General features: G+C 37.3%; 1 protein-coding gene across 1 annotated transcript; it reads right to left on the reverse strand.

Moving 5' to 3' along the window:
- Positions 1–10,372: 10,372 nt before the first annotated feature.
- Positions 10,373–12,072, reverse strand: LOC149434617 (G protein-coupled receptor 20-like). Its single transcript, XM_089663566.1, has one exon. The coding sequence runs from the start codon at positions 11,515–11,517 to the stop codon at positions 10,498–10,500; it is 1,020 nt and encodes a 339-aa protein (XP_089519692.1). The 5' UTR covers positions 11,518–12,072; the 3' UTR covers positions 10,373–10,497.
- Between the last annotated feature and the right edge of the window lie 10,632 nt (positions 12,073–22,704).

Genomic DNA, 22,704 nt, shown 5'->3' on the forward strand with positions numbered 1-22,704 from the left:
GTACTACCTAGATTTCATAGGTATAAATTCTCTTAATTACATTATTTTAATCCATTTAAATATATACATAATTTCTAAACAATATCCGTGTACAATGAATCTCTCTGAATGAAAATATTTATAAAATTAAAAAACATATTAAATTTTTTTTTTTAAAATTACTGATAAAACACGTTAGGTCAAATTCCTTATTTAAACCATGGGGGGCTAAACATCTCATTTCGTAAATCCATTTTGACTCTTTTTTGCTTATCTCCCTTACCAAATTATCTCCTCTCCAGTGTCTCTGATGTTTCTCTATTCCCCAGAATTGTAATTTCGACGCATCTTGATTATGACATTGTCGAAAGTGATATGACACATGATGGTATTTATACCCTCTATTGATGTTATAAACATGCTCCTTGATGCGTTCCTTTAGTGGCCTTTTTGTTCTACTGATGTACATCACATTACATGGGCACTTCAGCGCATAAATCACTCCCTTTGTTTCACAGGAAAAAAACTGTTTAATTTTATATTCCTTATCATTATACGTGTTCGAAAATGTAAATCTGCGTCTTGGATTATTTACAACTCTCTTACACCCATAGCATCTCCCGCATGAATAGAACCCTTTACCTTGAAAGAAGGTGGAATGATTATTAATTTTCATTGGTTCCAATACATTTTTTACCAGTGTATCTCTTAAATTCGGTGCTTTTTTATATATAAATTTTGGTTTCTGGGGGATAATATTATTGAGATGTTTGTCTAATTTTAATATTCCCCAATGTTTAGAGATAATTCTCTGTATGGCTTTATATTGTTTGTGATAGTCCAGCACTATGGGTATATCATATTCCCCTTTTTCTTTCTTTGGTTTATCCATCAATAGGATATCTCTGTTCATCTGTCCCACTTCATTTCTCTCTTTCTCTATTTTTATTGGATCATACCCTTTTGCTAAAAATCTGTTTTTTAAAGCTTCACTTTGTACCTTATAATCTTCTTTTCTGCTACAATTCCTTTTTAGCCTTATGAATTGGCCCTTCGGTATATTATTTATCCACGGTTTATAGTGACAGCTTGTAGTTGGAATATATGCATTCCGGTCAGTCTTTTTAAAATAATTCTTTGTATACAATGACTGTCCTTCCTTCTTGATTGATATATCCAGAAAATGAATCACATCCTCCTTCATATCCCAACTTAAATTGATATTATCTCTATAGCCATTAAGATCTTGGTAAAATAATTCTAAACTTTCCTTACTGCCGTCCCATATTATGATAATATCGTCAATGAATCTGTTATACGGTTTAATTTCTTCCCTGGGATTATTGTAAATTATCTCCTCCTCCCATTGTGACATATATAGGTTCGCTACACTCGGGGCGAATTTAGCGCCCATTGCTACTCCCCTTATTTGTAAATAATAGTCTTTGTTGTACCAAAAATAATTGTGTGATAAACAAAATTTCAAGCTCTTAATGATACATTTTTTATGTTTATTGGGAATGCTCGAGTGTTTATTTAAAGCCCATTTTACTGCTTCTACTGCTCCTTCATGATCAATATTCGTGTATAATGAGGAGATGTCAGCTGTACTCATAGTAATATTTTCATGTACCTGTATATTCTGTATCAACTGTATAACATGCTTCGTGTCTTTCAAATAAGCTGGTGTATTCTCTACTAACGGTTGCAAAAAGCTGTCAATGTACTCTCCCAATCTTGATGTCATTGAGTCTATGCCGTTTATAATTGGTCGGCCTGGTGGATTAGTACTGTCCTTGTGTATTTTGGGTACCGAATATATAATTGGTAGTTTGCAAACAGTGGGTATTAGATATTTTTCTTCTTTACTGTTCAATATTCCTTTTTTAGTTCCATATTTTACTAATTTAACCAATTCTTTTTTGTATTCTTTGGTGGGATTACTAATGAGTTTCTGATAAGTGTTAGTATCGCTCATCATATCTTCCATAGTGGCTTCATATTGTTCCTTCGACATAACCACTATGCCTCCCCCCTTATCCGCTGGTCTAATCACTAAATTTGACCTCTTCCTTAGGCTTTTAATGCCTTTCTGCAATTGTATATCTTCTTTGAAATTTTTTATCCTCAAATTTTCTAAATCCTTGCTAACTAAATTTTTAAAAACGTTAATATATTTCCCATCAATATTAGTCGGGTTAAAAACTGATTTATTTTTCAAATTAGTATGATGTCTGTATGAGGGTTCATTACAGCCTATTGAATTGGCTGGATATTGTGCGTAATATTTCTTGAGGTTTAAATTTCTAATCAATTTTTGTAAATTCACATATGTATCAAACTTATTCAGCCCTCTGGTTGGTGCAAATTTTAATCCTTTATCTAACGCATGGATCTCTTCTTTTTTAAGGGGAACCCCACTGATATTAAAAATCCCCTCCCCTTTTAATCTCTCCTTTTTTTGTTGTTGCCTTCTCCCTCCTCTGCACCCCCTCTTTTTGGTTTTCCCTTTGTTTCCCCCCTTTCTGCTTGGGGGTACTGATTCCATCCTAAAAAAGGGTCATATAGCGGTGTTTCTGGGGTGTGTGCTGCCAGTGGAGAGAACCTATTGTATTGGGGTACCTCAAATCTATCATACATCGGTCTGTTGTAGTATTGTGGCCTTTGGGGTTTGGGTGGGTATTGCGCATAAAAGTTAGGTTGTGGGTAATAATTTTGTGGTCCTCTAGGCTGATAACCTCCATGATTTTTGTTGTAATATGGTTTGCCTCCCCAATATGGTTGTTGGGGTGGGCCTCTATAGCTAGGTTTCCAATTATTGTTATTATTGGGTTTCCTATATCCTTGTGTGTTTTGATCTGGATGATTGTGTATAGGTGCTCTCTGTTCTCCTCTGTTCATAGAGTTAGGGGGTGTTTTAAACTCCAATACTTTTTTATTTGGCGATAATTCCCCCATTTTTACTGGTGTAGATTCTGTGGATCTAATCTCTCCTTGTGTGAGTTTAGTTTGCCACTTGAAAACTTTCTTCATTTGGTAATCCTGTGTTACTTTAAGAAATTTTTTCTTTTTCTTATTTTTATTTTCTAAGTCTTTTTTGTGGACATATTTATTAAGTTCATCCATATGCTTGACAAACTCCGGGTGTCCTTTATATGTCTCTATTTTGGCTTTATTCTCCTGTAGATTTGACTCTACCATCCTCATCTTTTTCTGTTTTCTTTTAATGAGAAACTGTAGGGTTTCCATACCCTTTTCATTAAAGAAATTGAACCAATCTTGGACATCCTCCTCCCCTACTAATCCATCCGCTATTGGCAGGTCCCACCGTAGCTTTCTTGGTATCATTTTCTCTTTGAAATATTTTTGCATGGTAATAAGATCCCACCATATATTGATCTTCTTTTCCATAATGTGTCCAATTTTCCTAAACATTGTATTTATATTAATATCTATATTTTCTTCACCCTTGAAGATATCCTCTATGTTAATATCCCTATTTTCCAGATACGAGAATACCTCCATAATGTCTCTAACGAGTGAATGAGTGTGAAATCAAATAATGAAAAATATATAGTGATACTCGTGAGCCAAAATGCGATACTCCCTTAGTGTAAAAAATATTTTTGAAATAATTAAATCAAATGAAATGGTGCATCAACACTTTACACAATACTCATTATCTGTGTGAAACATGTGATATATAACAATAAGTGTATATATATCCTCAGATATATACACAGGTGTCGCGCTCCATATATAACAGTAATCTTATAAATAGTACTGTGACAAAGACTTATTGTGCTACAAAACAGTGCAACATATAGTGCTCAACAAAAATGAATGCTGATTCAACAAAAAGTCCACTAAATAGAGCCACAATGGTGCCTTATCCTTTGTGAGGTTAAGTAATTTATTATAAAAAATTTTCCACTCACATTGTGCTGTCTCTCACAGAACTGTATCCAGCAGAGCTTGTGCCCAGATCCTGTGTTTGTAAGTGCCGCTCGTCCACCGCGGCGTCGTGACGTCAGAGCCCCTCCCCTACGCGTTACGCCACAGGGTCACGTGGCTTCATCAGGGGGAAAACAATTGGACGTCACTACGCCCTGCTCTATATTTATAGGCAGTCGGCGCCATTTTCTTGTAGCCCGCATGCGCGCGGCCATTTTCCTGGGGTCTATATACGCCGATTCACTACTGATATGTATACACATATCAGCTGTTCCATCCAATATACTTAACTTCGTTCCTATTGCTATTTCTGACTTTATTGTCACTATTTACAAGCCATCAGGATCTTAGCACATTTACAACTTAATCATTGGTGAGCAGTGATTGAATAACTATTAAATACATAATTTTATTAAAACATATCTATATCATTTTATTTATTGACAGTAAAAAATTAAAAAATAAAAAATAATAATATACACAATAAAAAAAAAAATATATATATATACTCATATATATATATATATATATATATATACAAAAATAAAAGTATGTGTGTTTAAGAAGTGTATACCATGCGGGTAAATATAAGCCTGTTTTATATATTTGTGATACACAATAGTATATGGGGACCACTATATTCCTCATATTATATCCACTACTTAACATTATCTTTATTTATTTATTATTCTCCTCATTCCAGATATCATATCAATAAATCATATACTAAAACCTACTACTTGATTTACATTTAATTACTCAGATTATTTTATTCTTTTAACCATGATATGGGTTCTATGATCTTCTTTTGTAATTATTTTCATATTAATTTGTACTACCTAGATTTCATAGTTATAAATTCTCTTAATTACATTATTTTAATCCATTTAAATATATACATAATTTCTAAACAATATCCGTGTACAATGAATCCCTCTGAATAAAAATATTTATAAAATTAAAAAACATATTAAATTTTTTTTTTAAAAATTACTGATAAAACACGTTAGGTCAAATTCCTTATTTAAACCAAGGGGGGCTAAACATCTCATTTCGTAAATCCATTTTGACTCTTTTTTGCTTATCTCCCTTACCAAATTATCTCCTCTCCAGTGTCTCTGATGTTTCTCTATTCCCCAGAATTGTAATTTCGACGCATCTTGATTATGACATTGTCTAAAGTGATATGACACATGATGGTATTTATACCCTCTATTGATGTTATAAACATGCTCCTTGATGCGTTCCTTTAGTGGCCTTTTAGTTCTACCGATGTACATCAGATTACATGGGCACTTCAGCGCATAAATCACTCCCTTTGTTTCACAGGAAATAAACTGTTTAATTTTATATTCCTTATCATTAGACGTGTTCGAAAATGTAAATCTGCGTCTTGGATTATTTACAACTCTCTTACACCCATAGCATCTCCCGCATGAATAGAACCCTTTACCTTGAAAGAAGGTGGAATGATTATTAATTTTCATTGGTTCCAATACATTTTTTACCAGTGTATCTCTTAAATTCGGTGCTTTTTTATATATAAATTTTGGTTTCTTTAACCGTCAATTAACGGTTACCAAATATGAAGTAGCCGACAATAAACCTGTAAAGAAAGAAAGACAAGATTAATAATACACTCATGTAACTAGACATCACACAAAGTCAGTGCCCATAACTACCACTAATAGCAATCATACGACTGAACAAGAGCCGAGGGGGGGGGGGGCAGGGTATGCATCACCAATAACCACCAATGATTGTGGGATCGATTTAAAAAAAAAAAAGAGTGGTGAATATGCAAACCCAAACTTTCCCTCTTTTTTCCATTATCTAATAAAAAATTAAAACCCCGGAGGTCATTGAAGTATAACTAAAGACAAAACTTTTTTTTTTTTGTTTTGGACATAATGGAGGTGGATTAGTCCCCCTGGCAGGTTCTTATTGCTGTCTGTGTCCCCGTCAGGGAGATTCACCCTTCACTTCCTTAGCACAGGCTTTTCTAATTGGTGCAAATAATGAGAAATGGTCATATTGTAATAAATGACATTGTACACAGGCTTTTCTGCATAGACCGGGGCGGATTATATTCTATAGGGCGTTGCCCAGCTTTGGTCTTCATGGAACTGCTACCATATATGGTCAAAGGTGCAAACAAATGCCCAGCCATGTCTCCTGTGCAGTGCAATGGGGATATTAATGTCATGATATCGGTGTCATTAATGAATGGAATTATTTAAATAATATTAATGTAACTGATGTAACTGATTAATGTAATGTAATGATTTAATTAAATGATATTAATTTAATGAATGCAATTGTTTAATATAATAACGTCATGATATAAGTTGGGGAAAAGCGTGTTACTAATTACAGAGACTGTACATGACATTTGCTTTAATTCCCCCAAAATGTCACCAGCTGAGCTAAACTAAAATTTCAGTTAGGATTTAAAACTATCACAGCCAGCATGTCCCTGTATATACATCATTATTATCTATCTGTCCATCTATATATCTATCTATTATATTTAACCCCTCGCCCTCCAGAGGATTTACCCTCCTTAATGACCACGCCTCTTTTTGCTACTCCGCGCTGCACTAATTTAACTGATAATTGCGCGGTCATGCAATGCTGCACCCAAACGAAATTTACATCCTTTTTTCACACAAATAGAGCTTTCTTTTGCTGGTATTTGATCACCTCTGCGCTTTTTATTTTTTGCTCTATAAACAAAAAAAAACAAAAATTTTGCAGAAAAACTATATTTTTTACTTTTGGCTATAAAAAATATATATTAAACGCAAACTTATAAATTTAGGCCAAAATTTATTCTGCTACATGGTTTTGGTAAAAGAATCCCAATAAGTGTAAATTGATTGCTTTGTGTGAACGTTATAGCGTCTACAAACTGTGCTACAGATACTGCAATTTACTCCATTGTTTTGCTATACAGCGCTGCGCTAGTTTAACTGACAATTGCGCAGTTATGCAATACGGTACATAAATAAAATGTATGTCCTTTTCTTCACACAAATGGAGCTTTCTTTCAGTGGTATTTGATCACCTGTGTGCTTTTTATTTTCAGCGTTATAAACTAAAAAAAATTTTAAGAAAAAAATGTTTTTGTAAAAAACGATATTTTCTGATTTCGGTCATAAAAAATATCCAAAAAACTAAAATGTCATCATAAATTTAGGCCAAATTGTATTCTGCTACATGTTTTTGGTTATAAAAATCCCAATAAGTGTAAATTGATTGCTTTGTGTGAACGTTATAGTGTCTACAAACTGTGCTACAGATACTGAAGTTTACACAGCTTTTACTTTCTGACTGCCCATCACATTTCTTGAGGTGCTAAAATACCAGGACAGTACAAACACCTCCAAATGACCCCTTTTCAGAAAGTAGACACCCTAAGCTATCTGCTGAGAGGCATATTGAGTCCATGGAAGATTTGTTTTTCCACAAGCTACTGGAAAACAATTTTTTTTTTTTTTTATATAAAGTTGTCATTTAAATGATTTATTTCTAAATATATTGGGAGCCTAGCCACATACAGGAGCCTGAAATCCAATGACCACTTTGAAAGCCTGAAGGTGCGTAACTTCCTCATTTCACTTCCTCACTACCTATCACAGTTTTGGAGGCCCTGAAATGTCAGGATCGCACCAACCCTCCCCACCCCACCCCTAAATTACCCCTTTTTGGAAAGTAGACACCCCAAGGAATTTAAAAAGAGGCATGGTGAGTATTTTGCAGATCTCATTTTTTCTCACAAGGTTTTAAAATATGAAAAAAGAAAAGAAAAAATATATTTTTGTTTTTTTTCTTAATTTTCTAAAAACTTGTGGCAACAAACGAGATCTGCAAAATATTCACCATGCTTCTTATCAAATTCCTTGGGGTGTCTACTTTCCAAAACGTGGTCATTTGTTGGGGGGGTTTGGTGCTATGATGGAAACTTCAGGACCTTCGAAACTGTGATAGGTAGTCAGGAAGTGTAATGAGGAAATAAAGCCTTTTAAAAGCCTGAAGGTGCTTATTGGATTTTGGGGTCCTGTACTTGGCTAGACTGCCAAAACGTCTCTCACATGTGGTACCCCCATACTCGGGAGACGTAGCAGAACGTATTTTGGGGAGCAATTCCACATATACCAATTGCATGTGTGAGCAATAAATCATTTAACTGACAATTTTGTGTAAAAAAAAATAATTATCTTTGTCATTTTCCAAAAACTTGTGGTAAAAAAATGAATTCTTCTATTCATTCAACATGCCTCTCAGAAAATAGTTTGGTGTATCTACTTTCCAAAAAGGGGTCATTTTGGGGGGTGGGGGATTTTATGCCCAGCATTAGAAGTTTGTGCCACACATCACTCACTCTTCAAACCACCTGAAGATCAATTCTTTTCTGACACTTTTTGTTCACATGAAAAAAATCAGTATTTTTTTGCTAGGAAATTAATTTAAACCCCCAAACATTGTATATTTTTTTAAAGCAGACACCTTAATGAATAAAATATTCACACAGTGATTTTTCAAAAGCAAATTAAAAACAAAAATTCACTTTTTTTACTTTTAATGTACAAAAACACAATACAGTATATTGGCCAATTATTTGGTAAAATATAAAAGATGATGGTATGCCCAATAAACAGATTCCAAACATGACATTATTTAACACTGCACATGCCCCGTGCAATGGCGACAAACTGCATACATTTTTAATATCCATAGGCAAGGTTTTAAAAGCTACCATTTTAGATTTACAGAGGAGGTCTAGTGTTAGAATTACTGCCCTTGAGCTGACGTTCATGGCGATACCTCACATGCATGGTACAACCGCTGTTTACATACCGGCACAGGGTCAAGGCTCGTGCACATAGGTGTGCGTGTGTGCATGTGGGGGGGGTTTAAGTTATTTTGATGTTTTTTAATTATATTTACACTGCCCCTTTAATTTTTTTATCACTTTTAATGCTATCACAGGGAATGCAAATATCCCCAATAACTTCAATGGGCATTGTTATATATTCTTTTTTTAAAAAATTTGGGGTCTATCAGACTCTAGATATCTCCTCTGCCCTTACATTATCTAATCAAACCAAGATCGGTGTGATCAGATGCTTTTCCAATTTACAAATTGCGCTGTTTATATCCTGCGAAACTGAAGTGATGAAATGCTCGTAGCTATCCGATTTCTTAGACTATAGAGATGATTGGCACCATTCTGGTCTCCAATCAGCTCTATGGTTATTTTTTGCTCTATTAAAAAAAGACTGACAATTTTGAGAAAAAAACAATATTTTGGACTTTTTGCTATAACACACGCCTGAAAGGAATTGACTCTCGTTCCTCTCTGCACTGACTCCCGTCAGCCCCTGGCATTGGTCAGCAATTACCCTCAGATCTGGAGTTCACCTGAGACACAAAGGAATTGCAGACAGACACAAGGTAGTATCTCAGAATGAACTGAATTTATTCTTCCGTGTTTAAACTTATATATGAAACTTAAAACAATGCATATAAATATAAGAATTAATCAATTGACAGGTATGCTTTTAACCAATTAGAATATTACATACGTCAGTCATGCCCAATCAGTTGGCATATATGTTAATTATTATTATATACGTCAAGCTTTGAACTTTTGAACAGCACAGAAAGCAGACAATTCCTCTTTTACCGTTGGCTTATAGTTATTAATACTCTCTCAACAGGATGTAGCCCACCACAGACTTTCAGTCTCGGGCTAGCTAAGGAAAAAGGGGAAGTTGCACCTGGACAAAAAAGAGGAACTTTTTAACTCCTGACAAATTACCGTTTAAGACAAGAAAGTTAATTCTTTTAAAGTACTGACTTAAGATGGATACTGATTCTAAGATGGAAGAACTTTGGCTCAGAGAGAGACAAGATGGTGGGACATCAAACTTAGGGGCTAATCCCTTCAAACCCCCTCTTAGGTCACACAAGTGACCTTACACCTTAGTCATAGGTTGGTACCTGGGGCCCTTAGTAGGTAATCAGGGTTCCCCATATACCAAACCAGGTTTCAAATAAACTGACCAGTGGATTTTCTACTCCTGAGCTTTCAGCTAATTCTTCAAACAATATTTGGAGGTTGTGAAGGGCTCTAATAATACTTCCATCAGAAACAGTGTTATGGGGAATAAGAGTACAACCGCAGGAGTTAAACATTTTACATACTTTCCCTTTATCAGCTAATAACATATCAAAAACAGTATGGTTCTACCAAACTTTTGTTAACCATAGCCAATGTAGTTAACCCAATCTACATTCCCGCTAAACCGTACCCATATAATACAGACAAATTCTGCAACAACATTACTATGTTCAAATCAGGCAAAATTTCCTGATACTGGTTTAGAGACTTAAAAGTAAATTATGTAATCTGGTAACAGGGAATTTTCTTAACCAAATCAGTACATTCCTTCTCAGTGATATTATCTTTGTACACTCTAATTAGACAGAACATATTAGTTTCTCTTTCCTGAAAAAAGGAACCAGTCTCAATGCCTAATCTATCTTTTTATTGCCTCATTACTCCTGTATTTTCCTAGCCCCCAGGGCGAGCTGCCTACGGCAGGGGCAGGGACTGTTAAAAGGAACTGGTGACGGTTGTTCTCTGAAAATACTATTCCTAGCGGATTGGAAATGGCTAGTAACAAAACAATAGACAATGGGATCCATACAACTATTAAAACTACTCAAAGTTACTGTGACATGGTACACAATGAGGATGACATGCCGAGACACCTCACTGCGGACACAGAAAACCACTTGACTAACATGAATGGGAGTGAAACAGACTGTGAAGATGACCAGCACCATTATGAGGAGCTGTACCGCCTTCACCCGTCTCTCTCGGCTTTGGTTCATTTGTATTGACTTGGACAAAGTCCACATGATCCGCAGGGTGTAGAAAACAACAATCACCAAAGGAACAAAATACTCAAAACCTGTCAGCATAAGTAGCTGGAAAAAACAACAATGTTTGTGGTTAATCGTTGTGGTCAGTATGATGAAAGTTACAATCACAGCAAATATCCAAATCAAAACACAGATGCATTTAGCATAACTGGGATTTCTCCATCTGCGTGAGGCTTTGGCTTGCACAATGGCCAGGTAGCGATCAACACAGATGCAGGTCAGGAAAAGAATACTACAGTACATGTTCACAGAGTACGTAAAACTGTGAACATAATAGCAGATATGACAGGTCTCTACATTACGGTAATACATAACAATTCGTGCTGGTAGAGAGAGACCCACTAAAAGGTCTGTCACTACCAAGTTAATGGTGTAAATAACAGAGGGTGTCCTTACTTTGGTCTGAAAACAGAACACATAAAGGGCCAAACTGTTCAGTATTATGCCCATCAAAAAAATAAAAGAGTTGATAATTAGCAACGCCACCCAAAGGCCATAGAACCTTTGATGCAAGGTTTCACCTGGGTTGGCTTGTTGAGGGATTTGGAATTGTTTGTCATTTGCTATAGATTCATTCAGTTCAAGTTCCCTGGATGGGTTGAAGTTTCCAGGGCTGACGAAGCACTCCATGTGGTTCAGATCAATCTCTCAGGACTTCTCTGGCTGCTTCTTCTGTATCTGTGTCTTTGTCTTGCTTCTTAGGGGTATGGTTTACTCTTTTCACACATCTGGCATGGATCCAGGCCTTGGAATCCTCAGTCAGAACAGCGGTCCTAGTGACAGCGATCACGGAAGCGAGTTGGTTCCTGTGAAAAAAAGAGAAAGGTGCGAGCAACATTTCTTTCAACCTTGTCCAAACTTTCAATAAACTTTCTCACATATTCTTCCTGAATCAATCCTAAATCCCCTCTTTCTACCATGAGTGGCTGTCTGGCCCAGGGAGTGGGAAAGAGCCTATCCATTAAAACCTAAAAAAGGGGGGGGTAACCTGTCTTCTTAGAAGGAATCATCCTTATCTCTATACCTGAACTCTGAGGGACATTTCCACCTAGCGGCTAAACATATCCACAATTACCCAAAAATATTCCTGTCCTTTTCCTACTTTTGGCATGTGTGTAAAATCTACCTGTGGGCGGATAAAAAATGTTAATGTCTTGCCTTGTGAGGATTGTTCCTAATGTATGTAATGCATCTAGACACATATGATTTTACCATAAAGGGGGGGCCAGGGATGAAAAAATCCAGCAGTTCACATGTAACCTGCCATCCCCTGTGACCTATCCCATAATACTGTGAGCTGTGACCTATCCCATGATACTGTAAGATGAACAGAGGTGCACTAGCTTCTAGAATACATGGTCTCCCCTCTTGTGACACAAAGTCCAATTAGTGGAGCTTTGGTCACACTAACTACATTCCACTTAATATCTTTAGAAGTAGCAAATGTACTGCAATATTTGATCTAACAGTGACATTTAAAAGTGGAGCAGGATCTAAAGTGGGAGGAATATATTTTATTCTCAACTTGGGGTTTAACAACAGGATAACCTCATATTCACTAAATGGTGGTGTGTAAGGTGGTCTCATGTCCAAGAGTAAATGACATAGCCATTTGAATCACCATCACAAATAATAGCAAACTTCTGAGACACACAGGCATGCCTTGAACCTGTACCAGAACCATCTTTGAGAAAAAACAAAACAAAAGGGCGGAGTGTACCTCCATGCTCCCCAAGCCAGGATTCCCGACATAGTTTTACAATTTTCCCTAACATACAGATGAAACATTTGATCATATGCGGGCAGACCAAGACCAGGGGCTATTACCATAGCATGTTTCAGATACACAAAAACATTACACATTTCAATTAACCATTTCACAAGATCTGACATTTCTAAACCTGTGGTTTGTCTCAAAATACTGTCATAGTAGGAACAGTCAGGTATCCATTGGCGGCAGCAACCAATCATGTCAAGAAAGGTAAGCATGTCTTTCTTGGTCAATGGGCGGGGCAGACCCATAAGAGCCGCAGCTCTCTTTGTGACTGAATTTCCTATCACCTTTTGTGAGGACAAAAACAAGGTATTCAACAGTTTCTTAACACCATTATAACTTTTCTTAGACACTTTATGATCACATATAAGATACACACTCCACCTGGCTGGCTGTCCGCACTGAAACCAACTAAACCATGGCTAGGAGTTCATGGCTTGGGGCCTGGAGGACTACAGTATAATCCTGGAGAAATTCACTCCAGATAAAACTTTTACTTCTAAAGTTAAAGGCAAAAATTAGCCATGTCTCCTTAACAACAGGAATTTGCTAAAAAAATTTGTCAAATCAATCACTGTAAAAAAAAACAACTCGGCATCAGGTGGGATGGAGGAAATGAGTATTGGTACATCAGGTACTATTGGGACAATGAGAGTTACAAGAGCATTTATAGCCCTCAGGTCCTGCACAAATCTGTAAGAACCGTCTGGCTTCTCAACTAGATTTATTGGGCTGTTGTATGGTGAAATCACCTTTCCAAGGATTCTTGCCTTGAAACAAATGCTCCACCATGGGCACTATTCTTTCCTCCTTTACTTTAAACAAAGGGCCTTATTTATAAAACACAGTGTGGCCTTGTATTGGAGTGCAGGAAATGAATCCCACATCCAAGGAACTTTCTGCTCAAACTTTATATTGTTCCAGCAGAGAGTGAGGGATCATATTTCAATAAACACTGTCATAACAGGGACAGTTGGTATCCCGGCAGATTAAGCTACAATACCTCCTTTCCCAGAGTTTTAGATTAACACTAAGCTTTCCCAAGAGAACAAATCAACTGGACAATTGGGTATGATTTTGAATAAGTGCTCTAGCAGCAAGCAGCAAAAAAAAAACTGAAAAAGGCGGTGCTTTAAAAATGTTGGTGGGTTTCCCACCTGTTCTTATAGAGAGTTTTCCACTTTTTCAGCGAATTCTCTCCACATACTGTTTCAGGTGGTGAACTCGGGATGTCTGTTACATCCAGACTATCACTCTCCCTTAATACCAGGGAACCTGAACCCGAGGATTCTTCAAAAAATAAATCCTCCTCGGTAATTGGAGTGACAACAATTCTCCCTGCGGCTTCATGTGTGGCAGGAGTTTGAACTACACTCTGAGAATCCTCGGGAGTTTGAACTGTAGAAGGCTGTGTGGCAGAAATCTGAACTGCACCAGTTATTTGGTGTGTCTGTGCAGGTATTAAGACTGGTGATGTGGGAGGTGCAGTGGGAATGGGATTCTGAACTACATAATGGTTGGTTAGGAAATCAACAATTTCCTCTGTAAGGGTGGGATAACCATACGGTGGAGGGAGTAACATGAGAGGGTGTGTGGATCTGTCTATTTCTGACTCTAATGAATGTATTCTTGCTGCATCATTATTCCTAACTTCAGCCTTCTTTTGCCTCTTATTTTTCCTATAAAACCAAAGCGGAGCAAACGTCACCCAATTCTGTCCACCTCTGGCCATATATCTTGGGTCCCACATGGGGTCTCCTTTGTACCATGGGAATGCCTGTTTTTCTCCCAGACAGAGTTCCCTGACCATATCCATATGAAAAGTATCATTATCACCACTATAGGGAAATGGATCCACACTGCCCATTACTTCACTCCATTCTGCTAATCTATCTACCCAGGGGTGAATTAAAGAATAATCTGTCCCACAGATACGGGCTACATAATCTTTACACGATTCACCAACATTTGGGAGAGGGGGCTTATTCCTACTCTGACTTCTCCCCATATCTTACACTTGAATATATCTGTATCACAAATCTGTCCTATAGGCTGTAATGACAATTTATCCTATAAAAATGCCTGGACCTAAGATACTTTCTCTAGTCTTTCTCTAGTGACTGATAAAAGTGAAGATTATAACCTGGGCGTACAATACTTTCTAATAATATTCTGCCAATCTTTTCTAACTTACAACACAATTTAAACAAAACATTTACATAGGCACCCAACTCGGCGTTACCACGCAATCACCTCACCCAGATCATCAACCAATAAGGCTTATCTGGGTGGGGTGGGGCATGTCACACGGAAATTGACAATACCTTCAGTGACCGCTGGCCCATACACTTTACCACCTGGGCACTTGTGTCACACAAACAAATTATCTTATACTTCTATGCGATAGGAAGAAAAGCAAAGGTTTGCAGGGCAATACTGATCAACCCCGGGCTTTTTTCCTGGTTTCTTTCATCAAAGAAACTCTTTTCAGTCTCTTCTCATAAGAGACTTTGCAGTTCCCAAAACTGCCTCTAGTCTTTTTCCAAAAAGACCTTGTGCTTCCCACAGCACTCTGCGCCTGGCCACTGGCGTCTTATGACGCTGAGTCCAGTGCTACCTAAGGGCATGAGATTTCAATCAGAGCTTTACCGGCAAGACAGACTAATTGACAAAAATGACAAAAAATCTTACCTACCGAAAAGATGATTATCTCATCCCGGACACGAGCCCCCAATTGAAAGGAATTGACTCTCGTTCCTCTCTGCACTGACTCCCGTCAGCCCCTGGCATTGGTCAGCAATTACCCTCAGATCTGGAGTTCACCTGAGACACAAAGGAATTGCAGACAGACACAAGGTAGTATCTCAGAATGAACTGAATTTATTCTTCCGTGTTTAAACTTATATATGAAACTTAAAACAATGCATAGAAATATAAGAACCAATCAATTGACAGGTATGCATTTAACCAATTAGAATATTACATACGTCAGTCATGCCCAATCAGTTGGCATATATGTTAATTATTATTATATACGTCAAGCTTTGAACTTTTGAACAGCACAGAAAGCAGACAATTCCTCTTTTACCGTTGGCTTATAGTTATTAATACTCTCTCAACAGGATGTAGCCCACCACAGACTTTCAGTCTCGGGCTAGCTAAGGAAAAAGGGGAAGTTGCACCTGGACAAAAAAGAGGAACTTTTTAACTCCTGACAAATTACCGTTTAAGACAAGGAAGTCAATTCTTTTAAAGTACTGACTTAAGATGGATACTGATTCTAAGATGGAAGAACTTTGGCTCAGAGAGAGACAAGATGATGGGACATCAAACTTAGGGGCTAATCCCTTCAACGCCCAGTAAAAAAATTTAAAAATCAAATTTTGTCATAAATTTAGGCCAAAATGTATTCTGCGACATGTCTTTGCTAAACAAAAATCCCAATACGTGTAAATTAATTAGTTTACGTAAAAGTTATAGCATTTACAAATGGCGGTGTATATATACTAGAATTTACATTTTTTATACTAATAATGGCGGCGATCAGCGACCTATGGAGGTGATCAGTGACGCTGCGTGTCTCGTGCTTTTTTGTTTTCACATTTTCTCTCCACCTCCTCTCTGATTATATCCACCATTCTCTGTTCCTCCTCTTCCTTTCTCTTCTGTTCTTCTCTCTTTAGCACTGCTGTTATCCAATTCGCTCCCTCCCTCCTGCGAATGTCATCCATCCGCTGCGTGTCTCGTGCTTTTTTGTTTTCACATTTTCTCTCCACCTCCTCTCTTTTTTTCCTTCCTTCTCTGTTCCTCCGCCTCTCTTTTTTCCTTCCTTCTCTGTTCCTCCACCTCTCTTTTTTCCTTCCTTCTCTGTTCCTCCGCCTCTCTTTTTTCCCTCCTTCTCTGTTCCTCCTCCTCCTTTCTCTTCTTCTCCATCATCTTCTGCTCTAATTCCATCTTTTCCGCCTTCCTTTTCCTGCGATCTTCTTCATACCACCTCTTCCTCCCTTTCCTCAGTTCTTCCCACATAATATCTTCCTGAACTCGGAAGCTAGTTGTGCGCTTCACCTATAAATGAAAACAAAGCGATTAGTGGACGTTCAGATTTACATTACATTGGCAGTAATTTGGATTTTCTCTTCTGTTCTCTCTTTAGCTCTGCTTTTCTCCAATTAGCTTCCTCCTTCCTGCGAATTTCATCCATCCGCTGCATGTCTTCTATTTTTTTGTTTTCCCATTTTCTCTCTTCCTCCTCTCGGAGTTTTTCCATCTTTTTCTGTTCCTCCTCTTTCTTTCTCCTCTGTTCTGCTTTTCTCTTTTCCTCTGTTTTTTTCCATTTCGCTTCCTCCCTCTGCAAAATTCTTCCTCTTCTCTTTTTTTGTTTTGCCACTTTCTCTCCTCCTCCTCTCTGATTATATCCACCATTCTCTGTTCCTCCTCCTCCTTTCTCTTCTGTTCTCTCTTTAGCACTGCTGTTATCCAATTCGCTCCCTCCCTCCTGCGAATGTCATCCATCCGCTGCGTGTCTCGTGCTTTTTTGTTTTCACATTTTCTCTCCACCTCCTCTCTTTTTTCCTTCCTTCTCTGTTCCTCCACCTCCTCTCTTTTTTCCTTCCTTCTCTGTTCCTCCGCCTCTCTTTTTTCCCTCCTTCTCTGTTCCTCCTCCTCCTTTCTCTTCTTCTCTATCATCTTCTGCTCTAATTCCATCTTTTCTGCCTTCCTTTTCCTGCGATCTTCTTCATACCACCTCTTCCTCCCTTTCCTCAGTTCTTCCCACATAATATCTTCCTGAACTCGGAAGCTAGAAGTTGTGCGCTTCACCTATAAATGAAAACAAAGCGATTAGTGGACGTTCAGATTTACATTACATTGGCAGTAATTTGGATTTTCTCTTCTGTTCTTGTCTCTTTAGATCTGCTTTTCTCCAATTAGCTTCCTCCTTCCTGCGAATTTCATCCATCCGCTGCATGTCTTCTATTTTTTTGTTTTCCCATTTTCTCTCCTCCTCCTCTCGGAGTTTTTCCATCTTTTTCTGTTCCTCCTCTGCTTGGGTCCCCCTGCTGGCCTGGGCCCCATACAGGAGGACCGGTGGTACCCCCATATCCACAGCCCTGGGAGAGGTGAACATAGCCACCCAGGGACAGGAAATGTGTTCTTCACAGGACATGTAGGTGAAAATTTAGTGAAAAAGTCTGAAAATGAAAACGAATGCAGCCATGTGTCCATATTAGGTTGATAATGTCATGAGCCCCCCCATCCCTTTGTGTATGTGCAGTTGTGGGTGGGTGTCATAAGAATAGTGAAAAAAAATACTTACGAATTGGGTCATTTTTGCACTTCTCAGAATTTGTGTGAAAGGCTTTTCTAATTGGTGCAAATAATGAGAAATGGTCATATTGTAATAAATGACATTGTACACAGGCTTTTCTGCATAGACCGGGGCGGATTATATTCTATAGGGCGTTGCCCAGCTTTGGTCTTCATGGAACTGCTACCATATATGGTCAAAGGTGCAAACAAATGCCCAGCCATGTCTCCTGTGCAGTGCAATGGGGATATTAATGTCATGATATCGGTGTCATTAATGAATGGAATTATTTCAATAATATTAATGTAACCGATGTAACTGATTAATGTAATGTAATGATTTAATTAAATGATTTTAATTTAATGAATGCAATTGTTTAATATAATAACGTCATGATATAAGTTGGGGAAAAGCATGTTACTAATTACAGAGACTGTACATGACATTTGCTTTAATTCCCCCAAAATGTCATCAGCTGAGCTAAACTAAAATTTCAGTTAGGATTTAAAACTATCACAGCCAGCATGTCCCTGTATATACATCATTATTATCTATCTGTCCATCTATATATCTATCTATTATATTTAACCCCTCGCCCTCCAGAGGATTTACCCTCCTTAATGACCACGCCTCTTTTTGCTACTCGGCGCTGCACTAATTTAACTGATAATTGCGCGGTCATGCAATGCTGCACCCAAACGAAATTTACATCCTTTTTTCACACAAATAGAGCTTTCTTTTGCTGGTATTTGATCACCTCTGCGCTTTTTATTTTTTGCTCTATAAACAAAAAAAACCAAAAATTTTGCAGAAAAACTATATTTTTTATTTTTGGCTATAAAAAATATATATTAAACGCAAACTTATATATTTAGGCCAAAATTTATTCTGCTACATGGTTTTGGTAAAAGAATCCCAATAAGTGTAAATTGATTGCTTTGTGTGAACGTTATAGCGTCTACAAACTGTGCTACAGATACTGCAATTTACTCCATTGTTTTGCTATACAGCGCTGCGCTAGTTTAACTGACAATTGCGCGGTTATGCAATACGGTACATAAATAAAATGTATGTCCTTTTCTTCACACAAATGGAGCTTTCTTTCAGTGGTATTTGATCACCTGTGTGCTTTTTATTTTCGGCGTTATAAACTAAAAAAATTTTTAAGAAAAAAAATGTTTTTGTAAAAAACGATATTTTCTGACTTCGGTCATAAAAAATATCCAAAAAACTAAAATGTCATCATAAATTTAGGCCAAATTGTATTCTGCTACATGTTTTTGGTTATAAAAATCCCAATAAGTGTAAATTGATTGCTTTGTGTGAACGTTATAGCGTCTACAAACTGTGGTACAGATACTGCAATTTACACAGCTTTTACTTTCTGACTGCCCATCACATTTCTTGAGGTGCTAAAATACCAGGACAGTACAAACACCTCCAAATGACCCCTGTTCGGAAAGTAGACACCCTAAGCTATCTGCTGAGAGGCATATTGAGTCCATGGAAGATTTGTTTTTCCACAAGCTACTGGAAAATAGATTTTTTTTTTTTTTACATAAAGTTGTCATTTAAATGATTTATTTCTAAATATATTGGGAGCCTAGCCACATACAGGAGCCTGAAATCCAATGACCACTTTGAAAGCCTGAAGGTGCGTAACTTCCTCATTTCACTTCCTCACTACCTATCACAGTTTTGGAGGCCCAATTGCATGTGTATAGCAAAACAATGGAGTAAATTGGGGGTACACAGGGGTGCCTGGGCAGCAAAGGGAAATGTATGGTGCACAAGGAGAGTGATGGCTATGGCGAGGGGGCAGTTACTGGAACTGATCCCCTGTATGGCTCTCCCTGCAGTGGCTGAAAGTTGTCGGGAGGGAAAAGAGAAGAATCCAGCTTTCAGCTGCTGCAGAGAGTCATACAGGGGATCGATTCAAGTAGCTTCCCTCCCCCCACTGTGCCAATCACACTCCATGTCTACATCCAATTCACCCTACTGCTTGGGTCCCCCTGCTGGCCTGGGCCCCATACAGGAGGACCGGTGGTACCCCCATATCCACAGCCCTGGGAGAGGTGAACATAGCCACCCAGGGAAAGGAAATGTGTTCTTCACAGGATATGTAGGTGAAAATTTAGTGAAAAAGTCTGAAAATGAAAACGAATGCAGCCATGTGTCCATATTAGTTTGATAATGTCATGAGCCCCCCCCATCCCTTTGTGTATGTGCAGTTGTGGGTGGGTGTCATAGGAATAGTGAAAAAAAATACTTACGAATTGGGTCATTTTTGCACTTCTCAGAATTTGTGTGAAAAATCACAACCGCTCAGCAACCGTCAATTAACGGTTACCAAATATGAAGTAGCCGACAATAAACCTGTAAAGAAAGAAAGACAAGATTAATAATACATTCATGTAACTAGACATCACACAAAGTCAGTGCCCTGTTGTGGACCTTTTGAAATTATGTCTCAAAAACATGATTTATCAAGACATAATCCTATATAACATCAAGTCAGCATAGCCGGATGTTAAGGGTTAATTTGTCTTGGTTGGAAAGTCGAATGACCATCTAGCTAGAGAAATGTAATGAGTGAAGGGATTTTTTTTTCCTCCTAGAGACAATATACTATTTTGAAGTTCTACAGGTGGCCAAACACCATTATTCAGACTTCAATAGCAGGTAAACATATACAAGGTCTGGACATGACAATAGAGGAACCAAACTGATTGTCTGAGAGCTTACCCAAACCTTGCAGAGTGTGATAAACCAACAGAACTCTCAAACTATCACAATATGCTATTGTCCACCAAGGGTGAAAGTATTAACAGTTGTTTATTGTGACTCCAATACAAGAGCCAGGCAAACAGAGAGTTTTTCCCTACACATAGAAAATGTTGGTTCTAAAACAAAGAAGTTAAATTCAGGACATTTAAAGCTAAAAAAATTTGAATGTATCTAACTACAAAGATATACTACAAAAACATGTTATAAAAGAGATGTTATAAAGAATAGGTTTCACACACCACCAAATATTCAGCAATGGGAACTATATATCACTAACTTGAGTATTGAGATGATGGAAAGTAAGATGTATTATAAACTAGTATTAGTGATATGTCTTATCAGGAAACAGACAGGATGGTATTTCAAGAAGGAATAACTGAATATACACCTATATTCCATGGTCCCTATTTAGAATATTATAGGTATGATCACTTATATCTGGAAAAAGACGTATATTTAATCCATGAAATTACCTTAAAATTCCACCCAAGGTGAGTCATCTCAAATACTCAAATTGTTCTATGATACATGACCGCCATCTGGCGGGCAGGTGAGAAATAGCTTATGTACACACATTTCTCAACTAGCCAATCAAGAAGCCTGGTGGGAAGATATCTTAGAACAATGGATTAGTGGATATAAAAGCCCTTGTACCTTTAAAAAAAAAAACTCATCTAAAGGAAAACCTCATCAAAAGAAAACTGACTGAAGAAAGACCTGATTCTGAAGACATCTGAAGAGACCTCTCTATAACCCCTCTTCCATCCTTTCAAACTTCCTAAAACTTTACTAAATTTCTAAACATCTGTCCTTATAACTTCCTACATTCTCCCACACTATTGGACTCTATCTCAATTTCCCCTGTGGTCATCATTCTGAAGGCATTCCACTGCGAGCTAAATCCACGGGAGAGTTTCCTAGTCTGAATGCCGGGTGCGGTGAGATTGCTTATTTGATTTTGCATTACCTATTTTCTCTGTTGTGTGGAATCATAGAATTACCTTAGTGTATCACAACAATATTGGGTAGTTAGATATATGTAGAGAGATCCTGTTTTACTGTTTCGAAATTGTGTGGTGTAAAATAATAAAAATTTTTTATATTTCATAATTTATTGAATATTAATAATCAGAGTATAATATATCAAGGGCTAGCTTCTTGCAATCCTATGGCCACGGCTTGTGAGAATATAACCTTTGAGATACTCGAAATTATTAATTATTAATAAATTTAATTAATAATCAGATCATTTAAAAATTGTGATATTGATGTAATTAGTTAGAAACCTTATTATTGTGTATTACATTGGTAGGGTATATTTTTGATTGTGTGTACCAATGTTCATTTATCACCAGTCTTTTGCGTTTTGTGTTAATATATGTATAATTTTTGTACATAAATAAATTTTTATATTTATCTATTATAAGGCAAATTTTGTGTGTATGGTACAAAATCATATTGGCTAAAAGAATTCAAGGTATAATAATAAGTGGTGATCAAATTATCAAGGTGTCCAAATTATTGGTTTACTAAATATTTGCCGTATTTTAACGGCTGGAGGCACTGTAATATTTCATCTAAGGGAAAGGGACACGCCCTTTATAAGTAGAATATATCCTTACATAAACCACCACAGCCCATAACTACCACTAATAGCAATCATACGACTGAACAAGAGCCGAGGGGGGGGGCAGGGTATGCATCACCAATAACCACCAATGATTGTGGGATCGATTTAAAAAAAAAAAGAGAGGTGAATATGCAAACCCAAACTTATCCTCTTTTTTCCATTATCTAATAAAAAATTAAAACCCCGGAGGTCATTGAAGTATAACTAAAGACAAAACTTTTTTTTTTTGTTTTGGACATAATGGAGGTGGATTAGTCCCCCTGGCAGGTTCTTATTGCTGTCTGTGTCCCCGTCAGGGAGATTCACCCTTCACTTCCTTAG

This window comes from Staurois parvus, unplaced genomic scaffold (genome assembly GCF_062004578.1).
Source record: "Staurois parvus isolate SC_StPar_1 unplaced genomic scaffold, SC_StPar_1.0 ptg001723l, whole genome shotgun sequence".
NCBI classification, from domain to species: Eukaryota; Metazoa; Chordata; class Amphibia; order Anura; family Ranidae; genus Staurois; species Staurois parvus.